Here is an 18,037-nt window from a genome sequence, read left to right as displayed (position 1 = left end):
CATCACTGGCTCTGTTGGAAAGGCTGAGCATGACTGAAATCCCATCATTGTCAGTCAAAAAGATAAGGTAACAGTGGGCACCGCTGTACAAGCTAAAGACATGCACAATTTACACATGAATAGCAACAAGGAAGAGAATATATATATTTACATTTACACGCACACACACACAGACCCAATTACATTATTGTGGACACATTCACACTGGTAATTTTTTAATCTCACAATCACACTAACAAAAACCGAGAATGGGGGCTTTTTGTTATTCTCAATCTAACCTTGAATTTGAAAGAAATTGGATTGAGGGTAAAGGAATTTAAATGCAGGTTTTTTTGAGGACAAAATAATGGCCCATCATACCTGAGATTAGAATGAAATATATCACACTGTGAAGCTGGATTAGCTGTGTTCTGATTAGTGTGTTTTTGTGGAGAAAATAATTGTATAATGTATTTTTCAGGGAATAGTTTTCAACATACTTTTGTTTTTCTCAATTCTAGTACTGTTTTATTTGCTATACAAAGTTGCCTTGAAAAGTTACTCAGCTAGGGTTGTATATATTGTTGTTATGGTAGTTATTGCTCTTCATGATGAGTGTAGAAGACAGAAATTCTATTATTAAAGTTGACTTTTAAAAATTATTTTCTTCTTAGTCCACACAAATTTATCACATGGTATGCTGGGTTTTTGTTTTCATTTGTTCATTTGTTTACATGACAGACTCTTAATATTAAAGATATTCTAATCCTAGCATTTTTTACATAATCCTAGTATAATGGGGATCACATAATTTAAAATCCCCTGACCTAATTTAAATGGACTCTCTAAAAGGAAATAATTGTGTCTCCTACCTATATTTAGCATCAGCCAGCCAGGTCAAGAACTAGATAAATAGTTATGAAAAGATTAAATGAGATGGCATCTCTAAACTCACTTCCTATATTTATAAAATGGAGCTACTGAATCTCATGTAAATGAATTGTTGAAGCATTCTTTGTCTATGGTCTTATAAATAGTATTTGAGTCTAGGTTTAAATTGAGGTTGGCGTGACATTAAAGCCCATAACTTTTGACCAAACAACACTTTCTATAATTCTGACATGAGGCTTGTAATGATAAGAAATAGAAACTAAGTCACATCCAGGAAGACCTGAGGCGCAAGTGAGTGACTCTAAACAGGAAGAAGTCTTCATGGAAAAGTTTTCAAAAAAGATGGTGACCAAACAATGGGTGCAAACAGAAATAGTTTTTCAGACACCCAAAAGGGGAGAACTATAAAAATATCACATTTATAAGTTAATATCACCTCGTTGGGCACTGAGAAAGATCTAGAAAGTGGACGCTCAAGGGACACTTCAGGTTTGCCTATATTGTGTCATGTTTTGCAGAGGAGAGAAATGAGACTTGAAGATATCTTAAGGGATTTGTCAGAGCTAAATCTAGTAAGTGAGAGAGACTGGAACTGGTCTCTGGTTCTCAAGCTCATTGTTAGAACTGTGAAGTTGTGTTTTTGTGCACGTGCTCCCTATTCCTTTGTTCACAGAAGTGTCACCTGGCCACAAGGCCAGCAGGCATTTGCTGGAAGAATTAGTGTCTGGGGCATTCTTACCACCACTTGAGTTACCTGCCATCATCTGACACACATCTTGAGTGTAAGTATTATCTCTCTGAGGTATCTTTCTTAATAGATAACAGATATCTCTGTTATAATCCACAGATGACAGAAGTGGGGTTGTTAGAAGGAATAATACAAGATGCTGTCCGAGGGGAAAAACTGTAGAAAACAAAGCCTTCAATGAACCCAGAGACCTGGACAACAGAAGAAAACAAGAGGTCCCTGGAGGTAAATTTTAATTCCTTCAGATCTTCTCTTACATGCAGAGATATCCATAGCCATCCTATGATGCCTCATGTGTATACATGAGCCACATTTTAAGGACTCTGTGCTAACTGAACACAACAGTTTAGGAGTCATTAGGATCATTCTCTCTTCCTAATATATACATTCCCTAACTACAACTTCACCTACTGTTCTTCTAGGTCTTTAATTCACCCTCTAGAGTTTGAGAACTATTCTGTATTGGTCTAGTCTAATCCTTGCACAAGTAAGTGGATTATCTAAGTTTAGAGATGCATCTATAAATAACCGTATTTCAAATAAACAAAACACAGGACCTTTCTAAATTTCTTTTCTACAAAGCTTGTGCTAGATCCTATGATTCTAAAACACTTGTCTTGCTTTTCTAAAACATAGAGCCTAACTGGCTAAATTATAGAGGCAAATAAATGATAAAACATTGCATTTGTCTATGCTGTGGGAAAGGTGAGAAGTACAAAGAAATGACACCTGCTAAGGTGTGGTATCCTGCTAGGGACTTTGTTATCAAGAGGCTGGGGGAGAGCATACCAGCAAACTGGGAGTATCACAAGGTCAGGCTAGAGTCCAGGCACTTGAAAATGAATTGTGCTGCTGGGGTTGGAAATTTCTCAATGGATTTTACCGCTAATACTGCTTGCCATATGAAACATGTAAACATAATACCTTGTCCAAGAAGCATTTCCGAGGTATGTCCTTTCTCTTTGGACTGAATGCTAGTTCTCAAAGGAAGGGCAATTTTGGTGTTTGTGGGTTAGCTGTGATAAAAAAATATCAGAAAAAACACACATCACTTTTGTTTATTACCACTTACTGGTAAAGTTCATCTGGTTCTCTGAAAGTTGAAGAGCGTGGCATTTAATAAATGCTGGGAGCATAGAATCTGGAGGGGAACATCTATTACAAAATAAGCACAAGAAATTCTTATATAAAAATTGAATTTAGAAGGATGCACCTTACTTGTTATGCAATTATGCTATAAGTCCTATAGTACATATAGTGGGGGCTGGTCAAAGATGGTAAGATTCAATCCCTTTCCTTGAGTGCTTCTAGTCTTCTGTTAGCAGCATAACACAACATGTTTAAAAACATCATAGCATTGTGTTTGGGTATATATGTTTTAGCACTTGCAGATTCCTAAAAGAACTCTGAGTCAAAATAATTAATGCTTCATGAGTTCAGGGAAAGGTACAAAAATATTTAGTGAGCTATGCTACACAGAAAAAGTTAGTTTTTCAGTTAACCAACAAGATGAGAGGTAGGACACATAGGCAAAGATAATATCACAAATGGAAAGCAAGAGGTTAAAACAGACCCAAAGGGCCTAGAGAGGACAAGGAGTATCTTAAAATTTAGCACAGACAAGCCAAAAACTGAAAATTACAGACCCATTTATTTTCCATATAAAAAATCAGTGGAATCTAATACTATATTAATAAGTAATACTTACTTTAAAATGGTTCATCTTTAAACTATAAAGATAATTTATTTTATATTTAATCGGCTATCAAAGATAAAAATATCACCAAACATTTCAATAGATGCATTACAAAATATCCAAGAGACTTCATGATCTACTTAATTATTAATAAATAAATAAACAAACCTAGAAACTAATAAGCATAGATGGGAACTTCCTTAAATTGATGAAGGATAATCTACCCAAACGCTACAGCAAACAAATTAATTAATAGTGAATTGTAAGCTTTATTCTCTTAACAGGAGATAAGAAACGCTGTCCTCACTGCTTTGGTTCAGTAAACTACGGGAATGCCTGAATAGCACTATTTGACAAAGAAAAGCAAAAAAAAAAATCAACAAAAAAAGAAAGATTTAGAGATGTAAGAAAAAAAGGGGGAGAAAAGTGTCATCACTGGCAGATAATATTGCCAGAAGCAGGAAAGTTGACAGAATATATAGTTACTAGTACCAGGCAGAGTTCAGCAGTACGGCTGACCCTGAGTGATAGAGCATTGAAGAAAGGACTGAAAATGTTCAAGATGTCCAGTATTATAAAAATTATTCTATGATGTCCTTTTCCAATAAAATCACAGCAGAATTTTGTGGCCAAATCGACATGTTTTTTCTTTTAAATTTAATTCTATATTGCTCGAGCTCTGTATTTCAATATGAAATTTGCATAAGTGAGAAGTTGAGGAGGAAAAGAGTATTCCTCATGCTCCCAGATAAGAAAGATTTACTACCAAGCTGTAAAAATAAAACAAGAGAACAACAACACAAAAGCAATAAAAATAATGCATGGAACTCCTGCTGTAGGCAGCCAGGGTTGCCTACACCAGCCAGTCATCAATCTCACTATGACAAAAAAGAAAAAAAAAAAGCAAACATAGAAATGGTAAACCATGACTATAAACCCATGAGACAGGTCAGAAAAGGCAGATATAGCCAAGCATTGGTACAAATATTAAAAATGAGAGGCTTCATACACTTCCTCTATCGTAAGATCCAGCATTGCCATATTAGGGTGAAAATCCCAGAGAAATGATTGCACAGGTTCATAAGTGAATAATACCTAATGTTATTCATTTGGCTGTTTTTTAAAGTGAGATGCTCCAAACACTGTATTCATCTATACAGTGCAATATATACATAAGTATCCATCTATAAAAGAAGAATGGATATTAATTACAGCTACTTAATAAATGCCAAGGGCTACTATAAAACATCCGGTAATGATAAAATAAATGCACATAGGCCAATTAGATCCATTTTGAAAACATTATCAAGTGAATAAACAAAATACAGAATGAACTTCACAGCTGAATAACATCTAACTTAATTAAAAACATATCTACATATGTGCACAATGGACATTTTACAAAGGACACATATCCAAGGATATTTATTATTGTATTACCTGAGAAGAAAGAATGACTCAACTATTTTCGTCTGAAGTTCAGTAAGTGAATATATTTAAAAAATCCAAATAAAATAAATAATATAAAATGTGTTTAGGGACAAAAATAAATGTCTTGCACTTAGCATTTGATGAAGAAGAAGCATTAAGAGGGTGAATAGCATCCTGGTGATGGAAGTTCTATGTGCTAAGGAGTCTCTGGGAAACTCCAGTCTATGTAGTTTGTTGTGCAGAACAACAGGAATCCATATAATTTTGATGAGTATTCTGAGTAAAACTTAAACTTTCAAATATATTCACATTTGGTGAAATGCCCAGATATTTATCCCCCTCTAAAAGTTAACAATCCACATTCACAAACTAAAGACTCTTAGAAATCTTATTGCAATGAAAAGTTTTACATTTATTTTTCCCAGGATCCCTCATATGTCACCAATTATGATTTTTCTTACTGTTAAGAACAACTTCATCTTTCTAAATATATGTATTTTGTGAAATAAAGTTTGAGCATTACTATTGGAATCAATAGACAAACTGAGGAGTTTTAAGGAGTGAAAGGATATGGTCAAATCTAGTTTAATGCCTTTCCTCTTGATGAAGATATATTAAGGATACCATACAGTATTTATTAGACATCTACACTGAACATAGTTCTGTGATGAGTGTAATTAGGAATAAAAACAATGGAATAATTCATAGACTGTGTGTCACACAAAGCTAATCGAAGAAGGAAACTTAACACATGGAGATAATTAGGTGATATGACTTACTGTACATGACAGTATCTAAGGAAGTGATAAAATGTGGGGAAGCTGTCAAGTCAATTGACATTAAGAAAAGTTAAGGAAGATCAGAATGCATAGAAAAAGCAATGTGCAAGAAGCTGAATTTGTTTGTTAAAATTCCTTCCCTATTTAGGAAGAGGGGTTTGTGAAGCAATTACATTTCATACAGGTTATTCAATAGTGGACTGAATAATCTCTCCAGCATTAACCTTCCTCTTTAATCTTTAGAAACTTCTATTATCAAGTGAACTTCATAAAACATCACATTTAACCCGTTTTTCTGCAGTATGTATTTGCAGAACTTATTATGCACACAATCCTGGTAGAACACAGCCTCCAGCCAAACGAGACTTCCAGACTTGTGGAGAAGGCCATAGTAGAGAGGAGAGGTTTTATTATATTAAACAATGACCTCCATACCAACAAAATCCATCCAGCTTACTCATTTAAAGTCTTCTCCCTTTCCATTGGTCAAGACAGAATTCTTCCTCTTGACTGCCTTTGCTGAAAATGTCCAGGAATGCACTCCCCACTAATACTCAACTATACAGATTCGATTTATCCTTCAGGTTTCATGCCCAGTAGTGGGTATGTGATCACAAGACCAGATAGGAACAACCAGAAGTTAGGCAGAAGTTCTGGTAAAAATGAGAAGGGTACCAAAAAAAAATAGAGAAAGAAAAGGTTACAGAGTGAACTATTATAGGCATAAAGAAAATAACCCTAGAAGGTTCAAATGTTGGAGATGAAAGAGATTTAAACGAGTTCAACCTCTACACTGTTTTAAGAGAACAATGGGTATTTCGGGGAGTCTAATAGAATGCTAACTGAATTCAGGGGAGGCATTCATTTGTCATGCTTATTGAACATGAGAATGATTGACTACTTCGAGGAAAACAAAGGTTTCTGTGACTTAGATTGTATGCCCTCACACATGCTACTGTCTCTCTTGGGTTCAGTGTTTTGCTCTGTAAAATGAAGGGAACTATATATAGCACGTCATTTGCTTTCATACAACCCTGTCAGTTGCTGCTAATGTTAGGTCAGGAAGAGAAAGAACAGTGAGCAGTGTCACAGATTTTCCACCATCACCACACCATTACTTCATTTCAACCTTCTCAAACTTGTTGCTTTCTGTATTGAGGTTCCAAGTACAGTACACTTAAAGGAAACTTTTTTTGGCCAAAAAATCTTTGTGAACAGATTTTTGTCCAACATTTTCCAAAAATCCCTTCCAATGTTTTATAAGCTTGTATAAAAGCACTCAAAGAGCTGCACATTTAAATAGAGCATAGAATTCCATGACAAAAAAGAAAGGTAAAAACATCATTGGGAAGTTTTCTAAATAGGGTAAAGACAATAACGGAACACTTATTTCCCAGCAAAAATAACACAGAGTTTTTGTTCTCTAACATTTTGTCTGTAATATCAGAAAGACCATTTATAGGAAAGCAGGTATTTTGTACTAAGTTGTCAAGGCCACTGTATGGCTGACTTGAACATGTGCAATAATTAAAATTGAATCCTATCAAAGGTTGCAATGGGAAGAGGCATTTTCATGACACTGTCCTACTTGGGTGTCTGAAAGGTCTCTGTTGAATTGGTGGAGGGCTAGTCTTGGAGAGTCTATCATTCTTATAAGTGAGGCTCATATTACCTCTGTATGTCTTCAGGAAAATATTTGGGATTGCAGAAGGTAGAAACCAATTTTACTAGCTTTGTAATTCATGATAGTTTTGTGATCACACTGCCAAACGATCAGTCTCTTCTCTTTATCCAATGCTGATAGTATAGGATGGCACATGTCCAGCACCAAGATTCTCAATGAGGAATCACACACACTCTCACAAATGCACTGATGGGACAGGGATGAAGATGTTTTCGAGCTTGTTTCCTAAGATGAATTAAATACTCATATCTAGACAGAGATGTATAAATATGATCATGAAGCCAATTCTTCACACTGCACCCACCAACATATGACTACACTCAAACCATGTGAACTCCCTCTGGTCAATTAAGGGAGAAATTGTCTCCTTGAACCACCCACTCACTTGTAGCCACAGATATTCACTCCAAGGACATACTCAAAGAGGAAGTGCTTTTTTTCTAGCCTACACAGAACTTAATAAAGAGCAATCATAACTTTCCATGATCCCACTCTAAAACTGTTCCATGCCTACTTTTTCTGATTACTTTTTTTATGACTGGGTTTGTTGACTGACTCACTCATGGCCCAGTCTTCCCTGATGTCATGCTTTGATCCTTGCACCCTATTCTCCTCCATACTCTGATTTCAGGTGACTACCAAGGATGTTGAGAGCCCCAAAGCTAACCTAGAAATGCCCTCACTAACACAGTCTTAGTCATGACTGGAAAATGAGACTACAGTTATTGAAACTTGGAGAGTTGAAATATTATCTGTAGTATAAAAGAGAGGAGCTCTTGCAAAGAAAAGTGGTTCTCTTCTTCGATTTTTGTGGGCTCTTACCACCTATCAGAGGACAGAATAGTGACATAAGTGGAAGTAAAGAGAAACAAGGGGAGTAGAAAACTGTGGAACTGCTCCTTGATGAGGCATGATGGGATATTGTTTTCATATGTTTGTAGGAGATGTTAATAAGATAATTGCTATTTTTTTCACTATTCTATAGATTAAGAAACTGAGACTCCTAAGTATGAAGTGACTAGACTGGAATCACATTTTCACTTGATGAGAAAGTCTGGCATTCATAACCCCTGGGTGATGAATTGGTAGCAGGTGCCATTTCTAGGAAGGGCCCCAAAATATGACCTCACTCATTTGTAAGATTCTCAAATCACCTCCACTGTGGCAGTTTTGCAAAATTCTACTTTCAAATAAAAATGAAACATGTCCTGATTTTCATGGAATATTTAGCCTGCTCTTTCTCTCACCTCCAGCAAAATCAGGCTTTCAGTCATTACCTGTGAACACTTAGGGACACTTCGTCACATTTTGCTGGGGCTTTCATTACACCCATAAGATTGCTTTGTTTAGGACTCATACATTCTGACTTACCCTTATTTCCTCCTGTGCTTGCATTTGAAGAAATTCCTCTTTGTAACTATAAAATTCAATCTGATTCAATCCAAATTCAATCCAATAATTTCAGAATGGTCCAATGTTTCTTACACTTATGACATAAACAATAACTGACTGTAACATTGCGCTTTCTGGAAACTGTGAGCCTATGCTCTCTTCAACTATTGGAAGGAGATACCTAGTGAGAAAAAATACTCAAGATACTAAGAGATGGAGACTATTAAACTCTTATTTGAAGAAGGGGATTTAGCAGATGTGTATGTGGAATAATCTTGTCAGGACCCAACTGGTACTGAAAGTTTTTGTGGATTTGTCTACCATGCAAGAAAAGAAAAGGGAAAAAAAAACCATCTACCTGTTATATAGTTGCTTACTCAGCCAATGTTTATTGGATGCCCTCATTTGCTAAAGGCTATGCCTCAGTTCTAAGTACACAGTAGCTAATGAAAATGGTATGGTACTTGTCTTCCTGGATCTAACAGAGTATGTGTGTGTATGTTCAAGGGGAAGCTACAGAGTTAAGACACACATGCTAAAAGAAAATAAATATGTATACATACCACATCTTTATATATCACGGCAAGTGTTCTCCAGTTGACAGTGTAAGGTTGCCCAAGTGTGTCCTGCACAAAGTGCAAGGCAAAGGGATACAAGTGAAGGCAGAAATCTAACCTCACCACACAGGTAAGTCATGTGTCACCGTGTGGATTTATACCAGCTTGGAGGAAGGACTATTATGTGTTCACACAGAGGGGATGGCCTTTTGTGATTCAACTCCTGGAGGAGAAATATTTTTCTAAATCATATGGAGATACTCTAAGAAATAGAATTTCAAGGTACTATGCAGAAAGATTTTGAGAATCTATGAAAGAAAAGAATAAGGGAGCCCAGTTCCATTGGGTTATTGGGGAAGACCTCAAAATAAGTGAAATGGTGTTTAAACTATAATTTAAAGATCAAGAAGTTAACCAGGTCAACAGAGATATAGAGAGGAAGGCAGAATCACTGCCTTGTGTAATGTCCCCAAGTTGGGAAAGAGCTTGAGTAACTTGAAAACAGGAAAGAAACGTATGGCTAACCTGGAGGGGGAAAAGCAGAATTAACATGAGATGAAATTGGAGAGGCAGGAGGCAGGCAAACCTTGAAGGACAGGATCTGGGAGGGGACTGCAGTGATGATTTCCATTGTTGATTAAGAAGTCCCATCTAAATGAATTATAAGGGCTGATATGGAAGGGATGGATGGAAAGACAAGTCAGAAGCACAGAAGAAAGTTTTCTCGTGGAGATGGAATTCTAGACACCATCAGCATATATAAAGGCTGCTTATTAGTGACATCACATAGTGATTAACCGCAGAAGAGAAGGCCCAGGTGTGGACAGAGTACAGTTAGAGTAGAAGAGAAAACAACAAAGACTGGGGATGAATGCAAAGCCAGAGGAAGCGCCAAGGGAAGGTGCTGACCTGAAGGGCAAGAGGAGAGAGCTGTCCAGAGTGTCGGCTTGACCAGACGAGCTGCGTGGTTTAGTGAGATGCAGACTAAAAATATCTATTGAATTTCTCTTTGATGACCCTTGTAAGCACACAGTCAGGGCAGAAGAATGGATTGAATTAGGTGGATGGAACCAAATGAAGGGTATGAAATACAGAATGGGAGTTCAGGAAATAGAAACAATAAAATGAAATTCCTGTTTTCTCTCTACTCACTGAATATTTCTGCACTCAAAATGGGTGGGTTTTTCCCACACTAAGCAAATCTTCAGCTTTTAGGTGGACCCCAACTGGGTATCCTATTGTTTGATTTCGTTCTGACACCACCTACTTGGAGACAGTATCAGATCCCACAGGTTAAGGGTTCAGTACCACAAGACTGTCCCCACTTCAGATGGCAATCGCAAATCCAGGGTGTCATCTGTGCTTTTCACCAACTGGCCATAAATTAGAAGTTCCTACAACTGCTTTGTAGGGAAAATAGAAATTCCATGGCCAGAATTCTCACCTGATCCTAATTTCATCCATTGTGTGCATGCAGCGATGTAATACTTAGCCTACTGCACAGGTGCAAACATGTATAAAGGTTGGCAATAAACCATTACTGCCAACTACTGCCAGTATTGATACAAGAAGAGTTCCACCCAGTGCTAGGGGCAGAGGGAAGAGGGGAGCAGAGCCTAGGGGAGAGAGCAGAGACTGCAGAGCCTGGAGCGGAGGCAGCACCTGAGCAGAGGCTGGAGATGGGGGCAGAGTTGGAGATGGGCTTGCTGCTTATAGACGGCTGGGTGACGGCCGAGAGAATAAAGCTTGGTATGAGCCCCTTTTTATCCTCAATGTTCTGTTGTCATTCTCGGTCTTATCAAATCCACAGTGAATTTGCCCCAAACTGGGAATCCCCTCCACCCAAATTCCTTGATTTGATCATTTGCTTTAAGAGCACACAGAACTCAGGAAAACAGTTTACTTATTCTTGCTGATTTAGTAGAAACTACATTTCAAAGGATACACATGAACAGCCAGAGGGAAGAGATGCATTAGGGCAAGGGCTGGGGGAAAGGGCGCAGCTCCATGCCCCCTCCAGGGTCCCCACTTTCCCCACACTTCCACATGCCCTGCAAATTGAAAGCTCTCCAAACCCCACTACCCCTGGTACTTTAGGGGTTTTTATGGAGGCTTCATTACTTAGACATGACTAGTTAACTCTGGCCATTGGTTGACTGGTTCAACCTCTAGCCTCTCTCCTCCCTGGAGGCTCGGGGACCAGGAAGCACGTGTGACTGAAAAATTCCAACACTCTAATCACTAGATTAGTTCCCTTGGCAACTAGTCCCCATTCATAAGGCTTTTCAAAAATCACCTCAATCACAAAAAAATCCGGTGTGGCTGAAAGGGGCTTATTATGAATAACAAAAGGTACCTTACACCAATTAGGAAATTATAAGAGTTTTGGGAGCAGAGTATCAGGGACAAAGACCAAATTTAAATTTCTTATTATGAATCACAGTATCACCACAGATATAAACAACTTCAGCTTATCTTTAGGAGCAAATTTCTTCACAGAACTAATTTTAGGAACCTGTGGAATCAGAGGAGTATTTTTTAAATTTACATATGTATTTTTTTTAATATTGAAGACACTGGATCCTATCTTGTTATCAGGGATAAGCCAGTGAATAAGGAAAGGTTGATAACTGAAGATTAGGAGTGGATATCCAATGGTCGGATCAAATTCCTTGACATGTTGGAAGGAGAAGAGCTGTAATTTAGAGATGTGGAGGAATTGTTCTTTAATACTGAGACAGGGACCATGGATGCATGGGTGTAATCAGAGTAGGGTAAGGGCCTCTGGAAAAAACAAGGCAGGATATTCACAGTCAAAGCAATGTAACAATGTAAAAGTCCCTATCGAAACTCTGTGTTCAGCATTATACAAAGTCAAGATCACACTAATTCTCTAGGGTAAAGATACCAGACTAGGAATATAGACACCTTCAGTGAGATCAGTTAAATGTCTAAAGGCCAGGAGAAACTTGGCCTGGAATGTTTGAGTGTTCCACAAGGGTATATCAGCATAACCCGTGTCCTCACTGTAGAGCCCTAGCAAACAGACAACAACCCAGCCCACCTTGAGGGCAGGGCAGGTGGTACAAGCCCACACCCTAAGCCCTCAGTTCCCCAAAATCCTCAACTGTCTATAAATCCCCTAGACAATGCAGCACCCTGGGCTCTCTTGCCCCCTCCTGGCATGAGCCAGGAGGTCTATTCTCTCACTGTATCTCTAAATAAAAGCCTCTACCCTGGCTCTCCTACCTTGGGTGTTTGCTAAGTTCATTCTTTGACTCCACAAACAAGAACCCCAGCATCAATACAAATGGCACTATTTTCTCATTTGTAATAAGAGGAAACAACTAATGGCCTTTGTATTTGTTCATTCTAAAAAATTTTTTAGAAAGTATTTGTTAAAGATCTTATTACGTTTATAGCCACTGAACTAGATACTGGGTGCACACAGGTGAGTAGGATAAGCATGGTCACCAATCTCACAGAGCTTTTGTTCAGTTTCAGGAGACAGATGAAGAGGAGCAGAATTTGCCACCCCAAAACATGCTTCTTGGGAATGAAGATTATTTTTAAGAAATAGCAGATACAGGAAAAGTTCTAAAATCCAAAGGATTACACTTTGGAATGTAGATCTCCATCTGGAAAAGTGTCTTCTCTGTACCTAGAAAATGACTAAATCTCTAGAAGTTCTTATCAATGGACAAGACAAGAACTTAAATCTGCCTAACAACCATCCTTTAGTTACTAGTTACTGTATTTTGCCAAAAACCTTCCTTAACTGGCTTCCCCCTCCCCCAACCTCAACATCTCTGACTTCAGGGCAGGTGGTATTTAAGGTGAGGCTTGGGCCACTTGGGGGAGGAGTTACTCATTTTCCTTCTCTGCTGTGTATATGGGAAGCATATATGTTATTAAACATGTGTTTTTCTCCTGTTAATGTATTTTTATTACAGAAGGGGTCTCAGCCAAGAACCTAGAAATGTAGATAGTACTCAGAAGGAAAAATTTTCCTCTACCCTTTGAAGACTCTTATGGCCAGTCTAAGAATTAAATTGCATGAAACAGATTCACATGAGAAAATCCTAATTTAATTTTGCATGTCCAAAAGGGCCACTTCAGATAAAATTTATCTCTGGAAAGAACTCTAATTCTGGGAAAGACCCCAGTGTAAATTCTTCCAGGTAGTTAGTGAGGGGCAAATGTGTCTCTTGAGCCTGCAAGCTCTTAATTGACTTCAGCTCAAAATAGTCCACATGCCAAAGAGGCACATTTGGGGAAGACTTGTTTTGAACCCCTTTAAGGGAAAATTACTTTTCCTCCCTGTGAGGAAAACTGTAGTATTTCCAGAATATCTTGCCTGGCTTTAGTGCATCCTTAGGGGGGTAGGGGGGAGAAGTATGGCTTTAGTGCATCTGCATATCAATAGGTGTTCCTCAGGGGTGGAGAGCCATTGGTCTCCATATCAATGGGTAATTACTGGGCAACTGAGGGCTTATCTGAACCTGAGAGGTTAGGGTGAGGTCTGATTTACTTCGCTGTGCAGGAAAGAGAGAAGGGAGAAACTTTATTTCTCCCTTTGACTGAATTTGGTTTTAGAGGTATTTTGCCCTGGGATTTCCTCTCCCCAGACTTAGACTCTCCTACACAGTGAATAAAGAAACACAAAAAAATAAATGAAATGTCTTAAAGGAAGGTGTGATGGGGAGGAAGAAAAGGCAGGTTAAATGCAGTGAGAGGGATGAGAGTTTAGAGGAGGCTTCTCAGAAGAGGGGGTGCCTGTGCAGAAACCCCAGGAAGGGTGCAAGCTGCTGTATTAAGTTCTGAATGAAGGAGAAATGTGAAGGAGTGATCAGGAAAGGAGCTGAGAGAAAGAAAGCCCGCCGATACTGTTCCTAAACAGAAGCACCTAATATACTCCAGCAGGAGGCAGATGGTACGTTAGCTACTTGGGGTTTAAAATCATTAAAACAAAAACAACCCCCCCAAAATCTGATGTCAGCATATATAAGGAAGAAATCAGTTGGGAGCTCATTGTCCCTCCAGTCTCCAATAGTTGGTGACATACTGAAACCTTATGTTTCAGCTGCTCCAAAGTTTCTGATTCATTCAGGAGTGTTTCACATTTCATTAGTATAATGATAGAGTTTACAGTTCTCTACAGTATGTAATTACATACTTTAATAGTAACAGTGCATTTTTACATTATTTATAATGAGAATTAATGGTTGGTTATATGGGTTTTCAGCTACAAGTAAAATTTTTGGTGCCAATTACTCTTGTACCTAAGATGAATTTATGCACAAATTTACTTTGGTAATTCTTGTAGGAAATTATGAGATTTCAAGTGCCAGTAACCATGAATTATAAAAAAGAAATGAAGTTCATTGTAAGAGGAGACAGCTTGGCATGGAGATTAAGGAGGTAAAGACGGACAAAACTAAATTAGAATCCAGTATGTCATTTACTAGCTCTTGTTCAACTATCCCACCCTTCGTTTCTTCCTCATTTATATGTTAGGAATCATGATAACTATTACCCTGAGCTGTACCAGCTTAAAGAGATAATTTTGTTAATTTTCAGTGCTGTCTGGTTTACATTTTAAATATCCAATAAGTGATAGTTTATATAGGGAGGCAGGGTTTCTGCAATAAAGGCTTAAGAAATAGTTTGCTTTTTTTTTTTTGTTCCCTTAAAGATCTAAGAGAAGGTAAACTCACGGCATAAACTATATACTTTCATATCCACAAGAGAATACGGATCATGAGTGTAATTGAGGCTGAGAGAGGTGGGAGGTGGCTATGGAAACTTTATTTCATAGTTCATAAAATCAGAAAGGCACTGCAATTTTGAATGGGAGGCCAACCACAGTTAGAGAATAAATCCCCTCCTGGCATGCATATTATCCATAATAAGGCAAAATGAATTTACAAGTATCACCATGAAGTGCAGAGGAGTGAGATACTAAAATTCTTCTAGGTGCTCAGAGCTAGTTAAAGGAAAATTAGGGTGTAATAGGAATTATTACTAATTTAGGGCTTGCGAAATGCGTTCACAGGTTTACAGGAGACTAACTCCCTGATTTTCTCCCTCCCCACCCCTCCCCACCCCTCCACTCTTCAAAGTCACTCCTCTAGCCTGCAAGTTTCTCCCCAGGATGGGATGCAATGGGGGCTTTTTATATATTTTGAAGTACTCAGAATCTTACTTATCTCAGTTTCATTTATTAAAACATCCTGTCCTTGTGACAGCCATTATGGTAGTTAGAGCACAACCTATTATTCCCATTTTTGCATCTGGCAAATTCTTACCTTGGATCTTATTAAGCTACATTCTCCTTCCCCTATCCAATTAATCACAAAGGTTCCCCCATTCTTTCAGACCATAAAAACAGAAAGCAAAATAGCTGAACAATCAGTGTGGTCAATAACAATTCTTCGTGTGAATTTGTCTTTCTCTTATCCACTGCCTCAATTAAGAAAACATCAGCATTATGAAGAAAATAAAACACCTTGACATTTTCCAAGTCTTGAAAAAGCACAGAGCGTTCGATAATGAGATTTCCATTCTCTCCTGTATTTCCAATTGCAGGGTCTGCAAGTGTCCCATGCAGATGGCTGTCAAGCAAGCCTGGGGACAATATTACAAACAAAAGCTGCCTGATGGAGCCAGAAAAGGAACCCTTTGTCTTCTGCCTGCAGATTTGAAATGACCTCCGCTTGAAGCCTTTGTCTTCATTAGTGGAAAATTCTTCGCTTCGCATTGGGAGACACGGGCTCAAGGGATGCAAACTAATGTTCTCTAAATTGGGTTTAAGATTAGACCCCAGTCCTAATATTCTGCCATATTGAGAGTCTTTAAGAACCCTAATTTCCTGCAAAGGGAGCCTAATTTAATCTCTCTTCTAGTGGGCTCTTGAAAATGTGTACCTCGGCATAGAGATTCAAGACCTCTGCCCTCCACCTTTAATACCTTTGCTTATGGGATATCCTAATCGGCTCTCTCCCCATGAATCATTAAGCAGTGATCTGTGAAAAGACTTCACTTGGACCTCACTCATATGGTAACATATCTGTTAGATACATGACCTAATAAACAATCTGAGTCCATTCCAGGGAAAACTATTTTGAATTCATTAGACAAGCCACTGTCTTGCTGAATCTCCTTCCAGCTGCAGAAAAATAATAATCTTCTATCCATAACAAGAAAAGGTGACTGTCCAGTACTGAAATAGAGGAGAGGAACAACGGGCAATCAAGAATTAAGATTCACACGGAATTTCCATCAAACAATCGCAAGGTATAGTTGGAAGAGCACTTTCTTTGACTGAGCCTCCTCCCCTTCTTGTAGTAAAATATAAGTTAAAGGCTTTAAAATGATTGAAACAAAGTAATGTATATTTTAACATCATCAAATTGTCATAGATTTTAAATAAGGCAAAAGGAGCAAAAAGACTATATGATATCGAATCTATGTTCACTCTGTCCATTCATCTATCCATTCTTTCACTCAGCTAACAAATATTCATTGTCAGTTTACTCTGGGGTAGGCAGCCTTCTAGAGAACTGGGTAACATCGCTAACCAAAAGAACCGTAACATCTGCTTCCCAGGTACTTACAGTATTGTGAAGGAGATAGACAGTAAACAATAAATATAAAAATAATATTCTATTATGGAGATTTGTATTCATTAAGTGTTTAAATCTTATTTTATCCTCCTGTCATGTCTTTTATGAACCTCTCTGAATCCATTTATCCACAAAACTCTACTTCCTTATAACACTTTTAAAGTCAAATTGGTGTCTGTCTGCACGTGTGCACTTGTGTGGAGCTGGGAGGTTGGAGGGAGGACATGACAAAGTATAGCAATTTGCTTAAATTCAGGTATTAACTAATTTATAAATGAAGAAACTGAGGAATAGGATTCTAGTCTGTCTGACTCCGGAGTCATCCTGTATGAAACTGTGCTGCAGAAATAAATGAATAAAGATGGGTTGCTTTTGGTTTCTGTTTTTATAATTTATTTTTTCTCTCTGTGAATTCTCTCTATACCAAAATAATTCAGTCACCTGTTCCCATGTTTTCTCTCTCTCCCTCTCTCTCTTTCCTCTTTTTCCTTAATTTTTCCCCCTCCTTCCCTATCTCCTTCTTCCCTCCCTTCAATCTTTCTTCCAATCCTCCTTCATTTCTCCCTTCTTTTTTTTTTTAATAATAAAATGTATAAAAAAGGAAGTACCAAGGCCTCTAAGAGTACTAAGGTTAAAAGAATTAAGATAAAGCTTTTTGTTTCTGTTTATTGTTTATTTTGGTTTTCCTGGATTTCCAACCCCTTTTCTTTAGCAGGAAAAGAAGTTGAAACATTTCCTTTTTTGCTTGTTTTTGTTCTATCTTCCGTTATTAGCCTTACTCTCAAAAAAAGCCTCAGGGGCTCCTCTTCCCTCCAATGCAAACTACTTAACAAGAGTTCTTATATTTTATTCCTATACTTATTTTCACATTAAAACAAACAAATGTTTTATATGTTGCAATGAAAACTATTGTTCAGTTGATTTTAGAGCTCTCCTAACATGATGTGGAGGTTCATATATTATGTCCTTCTTTCCATGTTATGTATTTTCTTATGAAATGGCAACCTACCCTTCCATTTCATCTTATCTTCAGGAATCTAGTACAAATATCTCTTCCTCTGTGTTATCAGAGTAACTTGCTACCCACCCCCCACCCCCAAAATTTGCAGAGAACTTACAGTCTTTTGCAATTGTCTGTATTCTTGTCTGAGACAGTGAATCTAGAAATGGAGATTTGGGGGAAAATATCTGTGAGAAAAGTAACCATCTTCTGAGATCATACACACACACATACATTGGGAGGCATGGGCTCAAG

At 37.9% G+C, this 18,037-nt stretch overlaps 1 protein-coding gene across 2 annotated transcripts in view; it reads left to right on the top strand.

The window, feature by feature from the left end:
• The window catches only part of CDH8 (cadherin 8), a 350,974-nt gene extending 333,828 nt beyond the window's left edge, over nucleotides 1-17,146 (top strand). The window contains exons 13-14 of one of the 2 annotated variants that reach the window (XM_036897785.2): nucleotides 1,718-1,843; nucleotides 15,746-17,146. In XM_036897785.2, the coding sequence (XP_036753680.1) occupies nucleotides 1,718-1,843; nucleotides 15,746-15,861 (242 nt within the window). In that variant the 3' untranslated portion in view covers nucleotides 15,862-17,146. Of the gene's footprint in view, nucleotides 1-1,717; nucleotides 1,844-12,655; nucleotides 12,921-15,745 lie in introns of those variants that run through there. The other variant, XM_036897786.2, reaches the window with a different exon arrangement.
• Nucleotides 17,147-18,037: the final 891 nt, after the last annotated feature.

The sequence above is a fragment of the Manis pentadactyla genome, chromosome 15, assembly GCF_030020395.1.
Source record: "Manis pentadactyla isolate mManPen7 chromosome 15, mManPen7.hap1, whole genome shotgun sequence".
Classification (NCBI taxonomy): Eukaryota; Metazoa; Chordata; class Mammalia; order Pholidota; family Manidae; genus Manis; species Manis pentadactyla.
The sequence above is the reverse complement of the archived record's forward strand: the minus strand, read 5'-3'. Positions and strand labels throughout refer to the sequence as shown.